General features: G+C 40.5%; 1 protein-coding gene across 1 annotated transcript in view; it reads left to right on the plus strand.

Moving 5' to 3' along the window:
• The window catches only part of LOC131243348 (uncharacterized), a 41,678-nt gene that overhangs the window by 7,195 nt on the left and 15,130 nt on the right, over window positions 1-19,353 (plus strand). Inside the window, exons 3-5 of the mRNA XM_058242646.1 lie at window positions 8,319-8,398; window positions 15,041-15,113; window positions 15,494-15,551. Of these exons, the coding sequence (XP_058098629.1) occupies window positions 8,319-8,398; window positions 15,041-15,113; window positions 15,494-15,551 (211 nt within the window). The remainder of the gene's footprint in view (window positions 1-8,318; window positions 8,399-15,040; window positions 15,114-15,493; window positions 15,552-19,353) is intronic.

The following is a 19,353-nucleotide window of genomic DNA, read 5'->3' on the forward strand; positions in this document are numbered from 1 at the left end:
TCTTATTGCTTAATGCAGTATGGTCCACTTGAGCTTTGGATATGTTTCAAATTTGTGCTCGACCCCTAAAATGAGCCGGAAAAACCGATGGATAGCATGGATAAACCATGTACATTCACGGTGGGCCCAATAGAGTTTACTCAGTACTATACGAGGTCCAGGGAGCGGATTAGGTGAGACCCCACCTCACCCAAGACCGTACAGCCGTACCGTGGGGCCCAACTTGACGTGTGTATTCTGTGTCCACTCTGTCCATCCATTTTTTTAGATCATTTTACAACATGATCCCAATAATTAAGAAGATCCAATTATCAGGTGGACTATCTATACTCAAGGAAACGGTGTTAGTTGAACATGGTACCATTAAAAACTTCTTAGAGTGCACCTTAATTTTCCCTATATTTTATTAGGCATCCAATCTGCTGATAACTTCACATAAGTTTGAATGAAGAGAAAAACAATTATCAACTTTGATCCAAAACTTTTGTGGCCCACTAATGTGAAATCACCATTGTTACCTATGGTATGGTCTACCTGATTATTGGATCTACTTCAATTTTTGGATAATGTCCTAAAATGATATGGAAAAACAGATGGACGGGGTGGATACTAAATATAGTTGTCTTAGTTCAATAGGACAACGCATAGCTTAGACCCTATACAAAGGAAACCTATTATGTGCACTTCTTTTTTGAGATTTTATGATTTAAAAGTGTGTATTAAGGTCTTTTTTAATAATCCCTAAAGTTTCACTGAAAAATTCAACCATTTTCCCAATGTTTCCCCATGTTTCCCAAAAAGTGCGATAAATTATGCGATACAAACGATATATCCCATACGATAACCGATACGTATTTGTATCCCAAGGGTGCGATACATTGCGCGATACCGATAGTTCGAACATCGATCACAACCACAATAAGGGTAGGACATTACAAACATCCACCTCCTCAAGGCCAGAAATCCAATTAACTACAAAGGTCGTAGCGTTTCTAACAATCCCATCCACGGAGTCTCTTTGTTATCCTCAAATGGACCATAGAACCACCATCAAGACCATCCTCCAAACTGCCTTTCCTTCCTTTCCGACTCCCCCCCTGCCATCGTGAAATGAATGCCTCAATAGATTCCATCATAACCCAAAGCATATGGAAAAAAGTAGAACCTAGAACCTATCCCACCCACACCTTCCTAGCAAAATGATAGTGAATGAAGAGATTCATGAGCAATCGACTCATCATCATTCATACACATAACGCATATGTTGGGAATGGTCATAGCTCTTTTAATGAGATTGTTAACTGTAGGCACCTTCTTCGTACTAAATGAATGTAACCACCTTAGGAGGAGCGTCATAGTGCCAAAATAAAAATTATGACTCGATGCGCTTCGGCTATGCTTCCTGACCAGCTTATAGAAGGAAAGCACCGAAAATCTGCCTGACCTGTGAGCATGCCAAACCAGAGCATCACCTTCCCCCATGTTAGGATTCATGCTTTTAAGTCTTTTGAGAAGGCTTACGAAGTCTTCTGCTTCGTTGTCCCCTAGAGCCCAATGACGAGGAGACCGCACTACCACGCCGCCTATCAAGGAGAAGCATTAATCGACTGTCATGTTCCTCTTCGGAGCGAGATTGACTAGCACTGGGAACTCCTCACGAACAAGTCTCCCTTTGCACTAAGAACCAAAATTGAATGCATCTCCCATCTCCAACCGAGAAAGACACCTTCCATAAATTTAGGGGCCACTGAGTAAGTAGCTTTCTACAAGTCTGAAGGCTTATACTGAGATGAATCTCTGACCCACCATCCCCTATCCTAGGTGCCATACTTACTAGCAATTGCTTCCCTCCACAACCTTCCTTCTTCCACAACAAACCTCCATATCCACTTCCTAAGCAATGTAAAATTCATAGAATAAACAAACCTTACACCTGTTCCTCCCCCATCAATTAGTAAGCAAATCTCTTCCCACTTCGTGAGTTGAAATTTCTGTTTGTCTTTTGCCTCCCTCCATAAAAAATCACACCATAGTTTTCCCAATCTATTTAGAACCCCCCCCTAGGACACTAAAATAGAGGCATGAGGGCATGTTCGAGAACGTGGTTTTGATGAGTGTCAGACGCCCTCCCAACGAGAGATAACATCTTTTCCATCTTGAAAGCTTCCTTTCGATCTGCTTTAACACTATCCCATATGTGCTTAACTAGCTTACCAATACACTACAAAAGGTCCAAATATGTTGACACGAAGGAACCAATCCCACATCCAAAACTTCTGCAAGTCTTGCTACCTCATCATTAGATGTCAATATGCCCAACATTTTGCTTTTAGGCACGTTGACCTTCAAGCCTGAGACTACTTAGAAACACCTCACAATTTTCTGTATATTATCAATCATAGTCTCATCTACATTGCAAGAAAGAGTGGTATTGTATGCAAACTGTAAGTGAGAGATCTGACTGCCTGAATCCACCACTTTAAAGCTGGTGAATAAGCCAATTTGTTGACCTTTGTGAAGCATTCTGCTAAGTGCTTCCTCAACTAGAACAAATAATACGACGAGCGGGTCGCCTTGGCGAATGCCTCTTAAGGTCTCAAAGTAACCTTGCGAGGAACCAATTTTTTGAACATTACCTTGTGGGGAACCGTTGACGAGGACAAAAAATGAAGCTGACCGAACACACTCCTGGATCCATCCTCTCCATTTTTTTTCCCCACAACCAATCCTGCCCGACATATAATCCATGAACCTCCAATTGATATGATCATATACCTTCTCAATATCTAGTTTGCAGACCATCCTCACCTTGCCTCCCCTGTGCCTGGAGTCAATACACTCATGGGCGAGCAACGTGCTATCCATAATTTGCTTTCTTGCTACAAACGTTCCTTGTTTTTCCAATATGACATTTGCAAGCACCAATCTGACCCTGGTAGCAAGGATATTTGCCAGAATCTTCTAAGGGCTCCCGATAAGACTAATAGGCCTAAAGTCTTCTAGGTTCTCCACACCCTTAATCTTTAGGATGATAGCTATAAAGGATGCCCTAAGCCCTAACGACAACTGACCTCTTTTAAAAAAAATTCCGAAATGAAGTCAACCACATCCTTCTTCATGACGTTCCAAACAACTTGAAAGAAGGCCATAGGAAAACCATATGGCCTTTTTTTTTATTATAAAAAAATAAAATAAAAATTCATACGAAGTTGTCTCCATTTTTCACTTGTTAACAGTCTCCTGTGGAAGTGAACTATAGAGTCACAAACTTTAGATTTTTCTTCAACCCTTTTGCCCACCCACTTTTATGCTTCCAATTATGTTGAATCTAACTCTAGCGCTTGCTATGCTATGGAAATAGCACATGTTCTTGTTCCCTTCTTTTAGCCAGATTGCCCTTGATCTCTATCTCCACTTAATCTCCTGCTCCACTTGGCTCTCTCGCATACTCCAAAGCTAAATTTGCACATATACCTTTCTTATCCTTTGAGAGCACTTCCCCTTCTTCCTTCACATTGATCTCTTGGATTTTCTTGAGAATATTATCCATCTCGACTTCCTTGGCCCCAAGAACTTCTTTCTTCCAAAGACTAATCTTCTCTTTTAACTTGTTTAGCAAGGTATTCCGTAACGGTGATGGTGGCCATAATGGCCACCACCATTCCCCTTGCAATACGGGTTGTAACGACTGTTACTACCCCTGTAATGGCCGTTATAATATTTTTTTTATTTTTTATTTTTATTAAAAGAAAAAAAATCTGAAAAACCTATATCTACCCCATAACGTTGAAAAAATAATAATCTGAAAAACCTATATTAGCTCCGTAACAGACCATTACAGGGTTGTTATTGCCTTTACAGGGGGTGTAACGAGCCTTTAATGGTGGTTACATGTCATTTTTGCATAATAGCTGTTACGACCATTATGACACCATAACCTGTAATGGTTGCCACGGTTATCTTTACGTAACGGCCTTTAAGACACCATGCTCCTTAGTTTTTGGTTTAACTTAAACTCTGCGTAGCCTTCCACTTCGATTGATTCCCACCATTCTTTGACTAGATGCATAAACCCCTCCACCGGAAGACACATTAGCTCGAAATGAAAAGGCCTCGGGCCCAAATTCTCATCCGCAACCTCTAAAACGATCGACCAATGATCAGAAACCAATCTAGGTACCCCATGTTGGTGAACAAGTGGGAACTTCTCTAGCCACTCCAACGATAGTAAAAACTTGTTGAGGCGAAATAGAATAGCCCTTTCTTGGCCGTTTTTCTAAGTAAAAATGACAACTCTCAGTGGGATATCTACCAATCCGTTCCTTTGCATCCAATTAAAAAAATCTTTTATATTGTGAGTTATATGACTGCCATTCAATTTCTCTTGGGAAAATCTTATGATGTTAAAATCCCCTCCCATGCACCACGGCAACGACCATCTGTCCCGAAGTATATTTGGTTCTTCCCACAACATCGATCTTAGATCTAAATGATAAGGCCCATAAAAGTGAAAGTCCAACGAAAGTCTGAAACACTATCCTTGAGAACATTCAACATTGTTAATGAGCCGCATGAGAACTCCTTGCTCTAGATTTCAGTATTCCACGCCATTACAATTTTCCCAGCCGAACCAATTGCAGTCAGAAACCTAATCTTTGTTTTTACCCCCCCAAATCGAATCTAAGTTCTTCTCGTCGATTGACTGGAATTTCATTTCTTGTAAAGCAATGATCTAAGCGTTGGTTCTCGGGCACACTTCTCGCACCCGATACCTTTTCTCAGTACCACAGGCCCTTGACGTTCCAACATAGAACTATCATTGGGAAACCATTCTTACCCCTCTCCCCTTCTTAGCCATGCTTGACTTGACCCCTGACTCATAATTGATTGATGATTCGAGGTTACTCAATTCTCTCCACTCTTTTGGAGTCTTCTTGGGCATCATTGGAACAACTTCCTGGGATTTCTCTATGCCCTTCCACAAACTTTAGCACCACAAGGGCCTCCTCGTTGTTGTCCCCATAAGTGATTCTCACTAGTTTCCCCCTCACAATAGTTCCTTCATCCAAAGCATATCTACCTTTGTTGGAACATGGCTCCGCTCCATCCATATTGATAATAACCTCAACGGTTTTGGGGTAACAATCAAACTGCATGTCTCTTCCTTTATAACTTTGGTAATATGAAGAGGAGTGACATCCATCGTATCCAACAACAACTCTTCATTGCATTGGCTCCCAACTGGGTTTTCTTTGCAACCTCCACATTAGAAGCGTCCTTCAGAGACATCACCACCATCGCTTGGACATTTGGGCTAGGATAATTGGTCGAACCGCTTCCAAAGGGTTCCTCCCTGTTGGTGTTGAATGTTGGTGACCATGTCATCCTCAACCCCACTGCGCGCATGCCAAGTGGAAGGATCCTTGAAGCTCTCTAGTAGAGGGCCTACCTTGCACTCCCCACCCTCCTTCCAGGCCTTTAGCACTAAATGGCGCTAGTCAGCCTCTCTTATAATCGGGTAATCACGCATGTGGCCAGGAATTGTCATACGTTCAGAGACGATTAACTATGCACACATGAACTGGATAACACTAGCGTGAGGCTTAGTGGTTCCCCAAGGACACCTATCCTCATCTCCATCCGCGCCTTTTCCACGTGTCACCATCGAATCAATAGGCATAGAACCCCTGTCAGGTTTGGATCCTGCCTTGGCCCCAATCCTCCTGTTATTAGGGACGTGTCGACCCAAGGGATCTGTTCTAGACACCTGTCACCGAGACCCGCCCCTCCTTTTGCTACATGTCCCAATCCGATTGAATGTCCTTGCCAATGTAGGCATCTGAGCTCCGAGCCTCCGCATAGCACTTGTTTGGCAGCTTGAGAACCATCATCGGCTGTCACATGTTTGTCACGTCCCATCACTGTCGCAGAAGTCTCATTCTCCTTTCCACGTGTTACTTTGAGAGGCCGTCCTGGTCACCAACTGCTTGCTTACCACTCCGTCCATTTTTCTCCTTCCCTCTTGGTGGTTTGCTGGACTATGGAGATGGTGCACCTTTGCCATCGACCGCCTCCCCGCTCTTGCTTCGCAGTCTCCTCCTCCATAGATGACCCCCTCGCACCTCTCTTTCAACATGAATTGTTACCTTCTCCCCAACTGCAATCGGGATGAGTTTTGGATCAACGATTGTCTTCCTTCTCCTTATGCAGAGCCTCATAGCACTGACTTCCTCCCTAGATTCCGTCACCTGATCAACAACAATTACCTCCCCTAAGCAAGAGCCAACCACCCAGAAAGCTTCCAACGACCACAGCTCTAGAGGAAAACCCCACAACAGAAAACAAACCTCCTCCAAACCAAAGGTTGATCTCTCTGACCATCTTTACATAGATATCACTGGACTGTTGTTGAACAAAAACCCTGCCATGATGGAAACGAACTCCAAGGCTGATCCTCTCAAGCAGGAGGGTATCCGTAAAATGTCTGTTATCTTTGGGGAAACATTTCTCGTAGTATAATTCTTTTTTCCTCTTTAATAACATTTTATTTCTCTCCTTACAAAAAAAGGTGGAGGCTGACCTCGCTCGATAGATTTCGGTGGTATATTCATGTATTTTGTATCATAGAAAATTGTAGTACTTATATATGGGCATTGTGCAAAAGATCTTAGATATTTTGAAAATATTGCAGGATTCTTTTGTTGGCTTACATTATAAATCATCAGATAAATTTTGAGAATAAGATCAAAACCTGCCAACATCAGAGGCATACAGATGTAGATCAGATTCATTGCAGAGTGTCACTCACAGCCCAGGTGCTTCCCCCAAGTGTGGACCGTGTGCCACTCGGCTCATGGTCCTGTCACGAATGTGTCAGCTTATCCCCCAAGTGCAAACACCAAGTGTTGTGCACCAACCCACTGGGATGCAAGAGAGAGAAGAGAATGGATGAGTACTTTGTATTATACAAGAGCACCAAAGCTTATAACTTCTTGAGGATGGTTACTAATGAGGACCTTTCCTCCTTATATCTAAGAACCCTATAGAATCCTCAACGATGCAGAGTTTGTCGATCACCTCTTCATCCGTTGTAATTTTCTTTTGTGATATGGAGGAAGATCTTGGTTGTCTTTGACATGCGCTGGACTATGCCTAGCTCAATAAACATCCTTGTTCAAGCATGGAACTGGGGGGGTCAAGATAAAAGAAAGAAATATATATGGCATGTCTTGGCTTGTAGTGATTTGTGGTTTGGGGGATGGCTTCTTATAACAATTTGAGGGCTACATCCTCATTATGAAATCTAAGAAATGCTATTAATATTTGCAATTTCTTCTTGATTAAGCTAAATGGAAAGGATAGCATGCTGGGCATTATACTACCAGTGCTAACTAGACCGCAATAAACACATGGCATTACTTCAAATCTGAACTGCCCAAATAGCTGGACCCACCATAGATTGTTCAGATCCCCAAAATCACATGGGTTAGAGAATTCTGCCCATCGATTAACGACATTTGTTTAAATATTCATGAACTCCTGTATGGTATCACAGGGCTGCTAATATTCAGCAGCTTCGGCTTGTTTAAGGAGGCAAGAGTGATTAGGGACCTTAAATCACAAGCTAGAAGAAAGGGAAAACAAGAGGTTTGGACTTTGTTAGGTTTGGAACCGAGGAGAAGCAACAAAAGGATTAACTATGTGTATGGGGGAAGTGGTTTGGGTTATTGTCCTCTACAGTCCAGAGGGCCATAGGCAAGAAGTAGGAGTTTATCCAGGCTGGAGGCAATGAAGGAACAGGAGAAGAGAAGAGCTGTTTACTTTCCGAGGATAAGGCCTTGGGATTGATTGATGTAGGATAACCTGAACCCAAATAGTTAGGTCAGGATTTTTGAGCGACCCCAGATAGCTATGAGAAGTCTATAATGATTATGACGTTGGTTCCTTTCTTTTGCTGTTTAAAAAACTAAGTATCATCACCTTTTGTCATTTGGTCCTATATGCCTTTTCCAGGTTGGTGGTGAAATTTGAAGTTTTGCATCTCATATTTTATAATTGTGTTACATAATGTTGTAATATCATACTGCATGAGATTAGAGCATAGTCATGAAAATCAAGTTTTCATTATTTTTATTTTTTATACATTAAGATGCAAACTAGATGGCTAACTTACAAGTGAGGGAGTTGTATTGTGTTTTTCATTATGTTCTTATTCATTCTTGCCCCTCCAATGGCCTATCTTGTATATATATATATATATCTATGTTTTTTTTATATAAAAAATTTCAATTAAAGTTCGATTTTAAATATTTGTTTAGGAGAAACCAAGAAACCATTTGGATATGCGACATCGCTTGGATTCGAAAGGGCAACGTGAAGGGAAAGTAATTGATTACAGGTACACGCCAAAGCTTGAGCCTACCAAATCCTTATCTTACCGGAGGAATAGGTTTAAGAGTTCTAATAGCTTTTGTTACTGTTCTTAAAAATGTAATGGAGAGAGAAAGAGGAGAAAGAGAGGGGACTGCAATAGCCTCCACACACCCCACCTCTATTCTTTATTAGATTATGGCTTCACTAATTAATGTAAAATTACAAGTATGCCCTTAAAGTCTTTGCAGTATATTAGCCCATGCCTAAGACTTAATCCGACACATGTTTAACCTTGCTGCACCCACCCACCCACCCACCCACCCACCCCTCCACACACACACAAAAAAAAGAGCCTCGCAAAAGAACTGAAGTTGGCTTAATAGACTACACATGCGACCAATATGGGCCATCAACAGTCCTTCCTCAAGTTGGAGCATATATATCGTGAATGCCTAGCTTAATAAAGAAGCAATCTAGATGAACATGACTTAGAGCCTTCGTAAACATGTCTGCCCAGTGTTTTTTGTAGCGTTTTAGTGTAGCGTGTAGCGTAAGCTACAAGGTATGTAGTGTAAGCTATAGTGCATGTAGTGTACACTACATATAGCGTAGCGTGGATAGCGTAAGCTACCTAAAATCTCATTTTTTTCAAGTGTTTTTTCTATGTTAGTTAAACACCTATTTTAAAATGGTGATTACTTATACCTAGGACACATGACACTACATTAAACTAATCCGGACCATCCAAATTGTGGTCCATATCGTAGATAGAGCACTTGATCAATCCGGATCTCCAAATTGTGGTCTATATCATGAATTTGTGATGTTTCAATAAATAAAAAAGAAGTCATACTTAGAAATGTCTAAAGGCAAAGAGAGGGGGATTTTGCATCGAAATAGGTGGTTGATGATCCAGATTCGTAGTCAAGAACTCATAGAAATTATGCATTTTGTAAATTTTATCACATGTTTTATTATTTTAATTAAAAATATTAAGGATTGTGTAGCTTACGCTACACGCTATAGAGGGCCAAACACCATGCTATACGCTACACACTATTTAAAACACTGTGTCTGCCACTTGATCTCGAGACTTGACAAACGACATGCATATTTCTTTGCTAGCAACCTTCTCCCGGATGAAGTGAAAGTCTGCTTCGATTTGCTTGGTTCTTTCATGATAAAGTGGGTTCATTTCGTCCAACAGGAATAGTTGTTCTAATTCTATGAATCTTTCTAGAACGTTCTTCTCTTGAATATCATTCAAAAAAGTGATTGCCATGAGCAATGTAAGAAGCAACTTGATTATCACAATATAATCTCATAAGGATATCAATCAGAAACCCAAGCTCACATATCAACGTCTTTAATCAAATGAGTTAACATGTTGCATGGACCATTACATTGTTTTCTGCCTTAGTTCTTGAATGAGCAACTATGCTTCACTTCCATGTAACAAGATGATCTACGAAGGTACAAAAACCCATTGTAGACTACTTGTCAAATGGAGAGCTAGCCCAATTTGCATCTAAACACCCTTCTACCTGAAGATGGTCATTTCTCTTGTAGAGAGAATACCACGACCAAGAGCTCCTTGTAAATTTCAGAGGTTGTGAAGCATAACCTCCATATGGGGAATACAAGAAGCCTGCATGAACTGACTGACTACAGCATCTGGATAAGTGATATCCGGTCAGGTAATCATTTAGTAGATCAATTTTTCAACAAGTCGGTGATATCTCCTTGGATCATCAAACAATTCCCTTTGATCCACACTCAGCTTCTGATTTGTATCCATGGGGAGTTTTCACAGGCTTGGGTCTAAGAAAACTTGTCTCTTTTAGTAAATCCATCACACACTTTCATTGTGATAAGTTAATGGCCACCTTCGACCTTTCCACCTCAACATCCAAGAAGTGTTAAAGGTGTCTTAAATCCTTTGTATAGAAGTGTTGGTATAAAAACTTCTTCAACTTGTCAACACTTGTACTGTTACTGCCAGTGATGACTGATGATAATATCATCTATGTACACAACCAACACAACACTTGCCTCACTTCATCTTACAAAGACAGAGTGGTCAGCTTAGCTACGCTTCATCCCAAACTCAAATACCACCTTACTGAACTTGTCAAACCAAGCTCATAGAGATTGTTTTAAGCCATAGATTGACTTCTTAAGGTGGCATTCTTTGTCGGACTTCCCTTGAGCAACAAAGCTAGGCGATTACTTCATGCAAACTTCTTTAACAAGATCTCCATGAAGAAAGGAATTCTTCACATCAAGTTGATACAACGACCAATCTAGATTTGCAGCAATGGAGACAACAATATATAAAGATTGAAGTTTGGCTAGAGGAGAAAGTCTATGAGTAGTTAACTCCTAGGGTCTGAGAATACTCTTTTGCAACTAATTAAACTTTTAGTCCATCCACTCAGCCATCGGGCTTATACTTAACCATACACAGCCATCCTCGCCCAATTGCACACTTTCCTGCAAGTAGCTAAGCTAATGTCCAAGTTCGATTTTGAAAGAGTGTGACCATCCCTTTTTTCCATAGCATGTTTCCATCCATTATTGTTGAGAGCCTCCTGGAAAGAGTTAGGAATAGACATGGACGACAAAGACAGTGCAAATTGTGGAAATGAATGAGATAGGCCAACGAAGGAAACAAAACGAGATATAAGATGAGTGCAAGAAAATATATCCTTACGAAGAGCGGTAGGCAAGTTGCCTTCATTTGACGGTATTGATGAGGACTCGAAGGAATGATCTTTTGACGTGGTAGAAGGATTGATAGAGGATTGTCCTCCCTTAGAGAAATATGGAGTATGCTAAAAAAATGTAACATCGACTGGCACATAATGTCTACGAGTAATAAGATTATAACATTTGTATCCTTGTTGGGTATGAGAATACCCAATAAAAATATACTTCACAACTTTTAGTTCACATATGTCAGAGACATGGTCAAATTGATGAACGAATTATAGACAACCAAATACCTTTGGAGAAATTGAAAACGTTTGACTATGAGGACATAGGACAAAGAAGGCGATTTTCCATTTAAAACTGATGAAGGTATCCAATTTATTAGATAGCATGCAGTTAGAACTCTGTCACTCTAAAATGTTTTCGGAACCTTCATATTTAACAACAATGTCATAGCGACTTCAAGTAAATGTCGATTCATATGTTCTATTGTTCCATTTTGTTGTGACATGCGCGAACATGAAGTTTGGTGAATAATGCCATGGGGATAGGAGATATGAGTCGAAGTCGTGAGATACATATTCTTTAGCATTGTCTGAATGTAGAATTCATACTTAAGCAGAATTAAGTTTTACTTGCATATGAAATTCCTTAAAACAAGAGAATACTTTAGAACGATTCTTCGTTTAAGTATAACCATGTCATTGTAGAGAAATTATTCATAAAAATAACAAAATATTTGAAATAAGATAAACTAATACCACGAACTGGACCTCAAACATCAAAATGTATCAAATAGAAATGTTTATCACTTCTTTTATCCACACAAGGATGAAATGGCACTCTATGATGCTTGTTTAAATTGCAAGCCTCACACTTTAGCCTATACACGACGGTGACGGAACAATACTTTTTAAACTACTTATAGATGGGTGAATAAGCTTGGAATGCCACTGATGAAGAAAGACATCTCTTCTTAACACATCTCCATTTATTCCACTATTGAGGTAATTGAGTCCATTCACTTCATGTCCTCCAATTATTCTTCCTCTCTTTAGATCATGAAATTCACAATAGAGAGGATAAAATTAGACAGAACAATATAATGATTTGGTTAGTTTACTTACTAACAATAAACTCAAAGGAAATTTAGGAATATGAAGTCTTGACGATAATGAAAGAGTTGGGGTAGGACGAGCAATATCTATCCTAGATAGATGGGTTGAAGTATTGTTTGCTAATGTTATCTAGGAAACAAACGAAGATTGTACTAGCTAAGACAACTTGCTATGCTTACCGGTCATATGACCGGAAGCTTTATAGTCAATGACTAGAGGAACACTCTCAGAAGAAGTAAGACAAATCATACATGACTGAGCAAGAGTAATTGAGGAGGATGGGGAATGAGTGGATCGATCTTTTGGAAGCTTGGCATACTCTTCCTTGGACAGTGTAACTGGGCCGCCTGAGTACTCGACTTAAAATGAGTGAGTTAGACTTGAGACGTAACCCTTAGAACCATCTTGCAAAGAGCAAACCTGCTTTGCCCATGCTGGTGTACTAATAAGATCCCAACATGTATCAATCGTGTGGTTATTGAGATGACAATAAGTACATTGCTGATTACCACAACCGCTACCACGATTGCCTTTAAAATTTGTGTTGCGACCAACCCATGTATTCTTGCCTCCAAAACTACATCCCCCAAAATCTATACCACCAAACTGACGACAACCTCGACTCTTCCCATCTCCTCTACTAGATGCAAAGACAAGTGTAGAATAATAAGACGAGGATGAACTTTGTGCATTTATACTAGTTGTACGCTGAACTCGGGCAAATGCTTCCGTGGCGGATGAAATCTCACTACCTCCAAGGATTTGAGCTCTCACAGGTTCAAACTTAGGATGAAGACTAGAGAGGGTTTAACAACATGGAATTCCTCCCTCTGCCGTCGCAGGATCTCATAATCTGCTGACAATGGTTGGTATTTATTCACTTCTTCCCACATGCCTCTCAAGGCTGAGTAATATTCTCCCACACTCTTTATCTCCTTGTTGGAGAGCAAAAATGTTATGGAGTAACTTAGATACAGGTTAAGTTCTTCTCACGTGAACGCATCTCCCTCGAGTTTTCCCACACTTCTTTGGCTGTCCTTGTCTTGAAGAAGATGGCATTCGTACTGATGTGAGCTTCCATACTATTCCACGACAATGCTCTAATATGCGTTTCTATTGCACAATCTTCATATTTTGTTGAGTCCTCTGCAGACTTGGGGGAAGTCAAATACTTAAACTCTCTTACCTATAAGAAAAACTTTTACAAATGTAGTCCACTATTGGTAATTTGCTCCGTTAAGTTAAGTTGATGTGATTTGCATAGTCATCAACTCGGATGGAGACAAGAGATTACTCTCGGTTTCATTCTTGATATCCATATTTAGAGAAATAAAGAAATCGAACACACAAGGGAGGAACTTTTCAACTTAATCTTACCAAACGTTCACTTTAGGATGACATATGTCGATGAATGCAATCAATCAGCAACATTATTTTCTTAATGTCGTTCACTCATACACTTCATCTACAATCTTCGTCATCAACTTCCACACACAACAATTATCGACAAATCTGACCATAAATCTGACTTTAGATGCACGATGGCCCACGTTGACACATCATAGTGTAGAATATGAAAGTGGGCCTCACATACCTTCACAGAACATGATTACACCACTCACCAAGTGGTGGTACAATGACATAATGAATTTAGGTTAAATCAGCCCCAAAAATGTGAGGGTTACTTCCGCCACAAGAAGAAGAGGAAGAAGTGGGAGAACAAAGGAGATGAGACAAGGTATTGGATCAACGATGCTCTGATACCATGTTCCCAAAATGTAATAGAGAGAGAGAGAGAGAGAGAGAGAGAGAGAGAACGATGCTCTGATACCATGTTCCCAAAATGTAATAGAGAGAGAGAGAGAGAGAGAGAGAGAGAGAGAGAGAGAGAGAGAGAGCACAAGCCAGTTTAAGTTTAGAGTGAGAGAGAGTGTAGAAGTGATTTTTTCCAAAAAAATTAATGGTTGGACTGCATATGCAATTGTATATGCCTTTATGTCATGACTATTCGATTATGCGATTGCATGCTCATGGCATAAAGCCACATGTGATTGTATATGCTTCTCATGGCTTATGCCTGGTTGCATATGCGATCCCACCCCCATTTTGCCATTGTGCGATCACTTGCATAATTGATTATACGATCACACATGACAACACTGCTCACAATTGATAATCTCCAAAAAAGATCCATGGTTCTTTCTGATATATGTGTGATGTGCATGGAGGATGCGGGATCAGTCAGCCACCTTTTTATTCATTGTAAATTTGCCTTGAAGCATGAATTAAGTTTATTAATTCCTTCGCTGTCTTGGACCATGCCTGAAACTGTTGAAATCTTACTCTCAAGTTGACACGGAGTGAGGATAGGACGGTGGAAGACTATTCTTTGGAGATTGACCATTCTAGCTATCTGTTGGGCAATTTGGGGAGAAACATATAGTGCATGCTTTCGGAATGTCTCTAGCAAGGATGCGGAGGTGTCCTTTAAGGCTAAATCTCTGGTCTTGGAATGTGCTGTGTATTTAGTCCTTAAATGACTGTGATTTAAGTTTCTTGCTTTGTCTGTAATCTTTTGCGCCAGCTCGGTGCTTGTTCAATAAATTCTTTGTTACCCTTCACACACACATAACCATGTGTACATTATTCCTCTTCTCTATATTTCCATAAATTTTCTAGCATAAAATGCCCTCATATGGCATCATGTACCACTGACTTAATGTTATGGAAGTTCAGCTTTCTTGTATTCATAAAGCTTGAATTGATTTCAGATTTGCACTATATTTGTTTGCTGTATAAGATGCTAGTGATTGACACGGAGTGTTTATTGTACCTAGAGTCAGTGAGCTGAGAGTTGTTGAACTCTTGGATGGTCTCTGTGAAAAGATGCAGGATTACACTCTCGAGAAGGTAATCTTTCTTATTGAGTTAACATCAATGAAATTGGTTGCAGTCCTTGTTTTGGGCGTATCTGGGTGTTCCACCAGATCTCAGTTGGCAAGGCCTCCTTGGCAAACCAACTACCCTTTATGTTTGGGACAGTGTGGGAAATGGAACCTGCACGTGGCCTGCTTTTCCTGCCCTTTCCCACTCCAATCACAGGTGCATGTTATGCATCTACATGTCTTCAGAAGCGAGAAAAGCGAGACCTGCCTTCAATTTGTAGCTGTACATGTTTATCTATTTGTGGATGTAACTTGCAGGCATTTGCACATAATGTTTACTTATATATATATATATATATATATAAAGCTCCTATTTAGCAACTGAGTGGCAGCACTGTCTTGCAGTTAGATTCAGGCAAACAAGAATGGGTTAAAGTCGATGACTGGAATAGTCTTAATACTGGTATGAGTCATATGACCTCTCTAGAATTAACTTCCTTTCATTTAAATAGGTTCTTTTTTACTATGTGATGGGTCATTGTTCTTCATGTTTCCCATCTGGAAACTGTATATTTCTCTATTTGAATGTTGGTTGCAGATATAATTGACGAAAAAGCCCATTTCTGGGTTTTAAGAATGAGGCATTAGTGATGCTTGATGAAAGAAACCCACATTTTTTTTGTCTAACTTGGCAATGGTACAGGCGGGCTTCGGTAATTTAAATTTTCACCCGTTAGGGTCATGCCTCAGTATCTTATCCTATCAGATGATCCTACACATCAATTGGTGGCTTGCTAATAGAAGAATTACAGCTGATGGTCCACATTTGACTGGGTGCAATCAGCCAGGGTCATGTGATGGGTGAGATTTTTGTGGGCATCCCATTCTTGATGGGTCCCACAATATCAGCAGTTTGCAACAAAAGTAGATCCCATGTATACCGTTTGCTGGGATGAGAAAATTGGTGGATCAGACATCATATTTTCCTCTTTTAGGAATATGATTGTCTATTTTCTCCTTGCATTGAACCATGAGTTCCATGTGACCCACTGGCTACTGTATTGTTTTCTAGGACAGTTTCATAGATTTGGTATGATGAATGAACTTGGTTAAACTGATTAGTCACATTCCTAATAATTGAAAGGGCAATGGGTTCCTATAAATTATTTCCAATGAATGTGGTATAACCGATTAGTCCATTTCTAATAATTGAAAGAGGTATGAGTTTATCATAAAGATGATTTCCAATTGGCTAGAGTTGTGCTATGTGTGTGAGATCAACTAGTTTCATTATTGGGGGGCATTGTCTCTTGTAAGAAGAGTATTTTGAACTCTGTTCAGTAACACAGTCTGAATTTTGTTGATGGATAGTAATACTATGTGAATAAGTTTTCAAAAGCATGCATAAGAACTTTTGTGTCAGTTTTTATCCCCAGAATGTTTAAAGTTTGAAAAACACGTGATATGCAAGTGTAGTTTACAACAATCATGACTTTCAGTAATGTTAGAGAATAGAACTATGCATATCTATATAAAAGCCTACCTTCATGAACGGCAGATCATATATGTAAGATGCGTCAGTCAGCTAGCCATAGTCTACCTAACACTATCGGATACTAAAATGATCTTTAAATCTATGCAAGGAGTTGATAAACCTGGGTGTAAGAGGATATCTTGTCTCGTTTGCAGACAAAAGATCCTTTGGGGAACTGAGCAGTTCTTTCCAGACACCTGAAATTCCCAAATGAACGACCAAAGATTATTTTTGGGACAATAAGGGAGTTTTTATTTTTATTTTTAAGATACTATCTAATAAATTACTTATGAACCCCTCTTGGTTGATTGACAAGTAAGAAATCCTTATATGTTTCGTGAAGAATGAGAAATATTCATTGGAATTTTTGGTTACTCTCGAAGCTTGGTATTCCTCTATCAACTATCTAATAAATTACTTATGAACGCTACTTGTTGATTGACAACTAATAAATCCTTACATGTTTCATGAAGAATGAGAAATATTCATTGGAATTTTTGGTTACACCTGAAGCTTGGAATTCCTGTGTCAGGGGGAAGGGAAAACAAACTTTCTTCCTCCTGCTCTAGATCAACCAGTTCTTGTTGCCATATGAGCTTTTTAGCATTAGCTGCTCCAAAGACATCTTTGCTCCAAGACTTGAGCTTTCCTTTCAGCATTCTAAGCCTCTCACACAACTGGAAGTTAGCCTTGCTTTCAACCAAGAAGCCTTTCCACAGCCTTTCACAGACTCCATGAAATGTGGATGATCTATCCACATTTTTTTTTATATACCTTGAAAGGTTTCAGACCCCAAGAGTCCATCTTCATGCTTAAGCATAATGGGTGATGATCTAGTAATCTTCTTGGAAGACCCCTCAATGAAGCTTTGGAAAGGCTGCTTCCCAATCTGGGGACATCATGAATCTATCCAACCTGCATATAACTGGATCTTCCTGTTTGTTGGACCAAGAATGCTTAGTCCCATTCATTGGTTAATCGATGGAGTTCCAGCTCTCCATGGAGGATTTGAAGACCAACACACTTCTAGTGATTCTGGAGCCCCCTTTCTTTTCCCATCCATTTCTTATGACATGGAAATCTTCCCTAACACAACAAGGTATATTCCAAGATGCAGGCACCCTACTCAGTTCCTCTCGGAAAGTGGGCCTGAGTGACCCTTCATTCGCCCTGTAGACTGCTGAAAGGCACCAAAGATTGGCTCCTCCAGCGGTTGATGTCCTAAACCACCATGATAGTGCCAGATCGTCCCTTCAATTTAATCCAATCCCAATTGTGCCCTTTATTTCCCCACTAGTCAAACACCAACTGATCCTCAATCATTTCCTTTTCGGTTTCCTGGAGTATAAGGATGTTGACTTTATTTGCCCTGACCAAGTCTTTGACGGCTCACCCCTCACATTCCTGGATACCAAAATCATTTGGGCTCTGTATTCTCCTGATGAACACCCCTTCCTCCCTTAACCCTGAGCTCTTGTCATCATAGTTAAATGCTGCATCTCAGGTTCTGAATCTCCTGAATACCCTCCGGTTTTTCTTGGAGAGAATTTAAGAAAGAACCAGCAACAATCCTTCTTTCATCTACTTCTTTTCAGAATCACCCACCCTGAAATTCTCTTCTCCTCCTACCAAACCCACCCATAGTTGCTTTACGAACCTTCCACCCTTGATTCCTTTGCCAACCTTGCCCTCTTCTTCTTTACCCAAGATGATTCCTCTGAGATCATCCCCCCCATAGATTAGGGGAGATGAAATTCCTGACTCCTGCTGCCTCCCAAACCTGCAATCCTCCGAAACTACAGCCACGAGGGCTTCTTCTGCTTCTCCTTCACCCATCCAAAGGTCCTCCCCTGCCCGCCTCCATCAATACCCCATTTCCCCCCATCTCCTCTTCCCCTCCCTCACTGATGGACTCCCTTTCCCAGGTCCTATTAGCACCCTCTACGTCTGACTGGCCAAATTGATTTCCCAACACCATTTCCCATTGAAGTTACATACTCGTTAAAGAAAAAGGGCCATATATTAATACAACATTGGTTTCTTTTTAAAGTTTAGTTTCACAAGTGATTGGACAATTTTTTTTCCTGTAGCGAAATGAGAATTTTATTGCAACAGCCAAAGTTAAAGAAAACAAAAGAGGAAAGCCCCAACAATTACAAATCCCACTCCCTGATGAATGTGAAAACTTTCCCTACAGAAGAACCCAAAGTTTCCCCCGTCCCTAAAACACCTGCTGTTCCATTCCATCCAGATGCTCCATAAAATGGCTGGTAGGGCCAGATGCCACTGACACCTCATGCCATCCCAAGAAGAGCTCCTCCATGGTGCTTGGAAACACACAAGACACCTTAAAAGAAGCCAGGACATAGTTCCAAACACCTAAAGAGTAGGGACATTTAAGGAACATGTGCTCAACCGATTCCTCGTCCTTGTAGCACAAGAGGCAAATGTTGGGGAGAATCATTCCTCTCTTGCGAAGATTATCCACCTTGAGAATCATGTTTTTGCTGGAGAGCCACACAAACGTAGCCAGCTTTGGAGGAGCGTGGTATCGCCAAATATGACCTGTGTGTGAGTATGCGATCAACTGGAAGCCAGGCCAGATTCACGGATGGCCTTGAGAAAAGATATAACCGAAAATCCCCCAGATTTATCCTGTAACCAGGTAGGTTTATCTGGAATAGCTGGATTGGACATATTCCTTCCAAAGCTGCTAGCAGGCCCTGTAACC

This window comes from Magnolia sinica, chromosome 4 (genome assembly GCF_029962835.1).
Source record: "Magnolia sinica isolate HGM2019 chromosome 4, MsV1, whole genome shotgun sequence".
In the NCBI taxonomy this organism is placed as follows: Eukaryota; Viridiplantae; Streptophyta; class Magnoliopsida; order Magnoliales; family Magnoliaceae; genus Magnolia; species Magnolia sinica.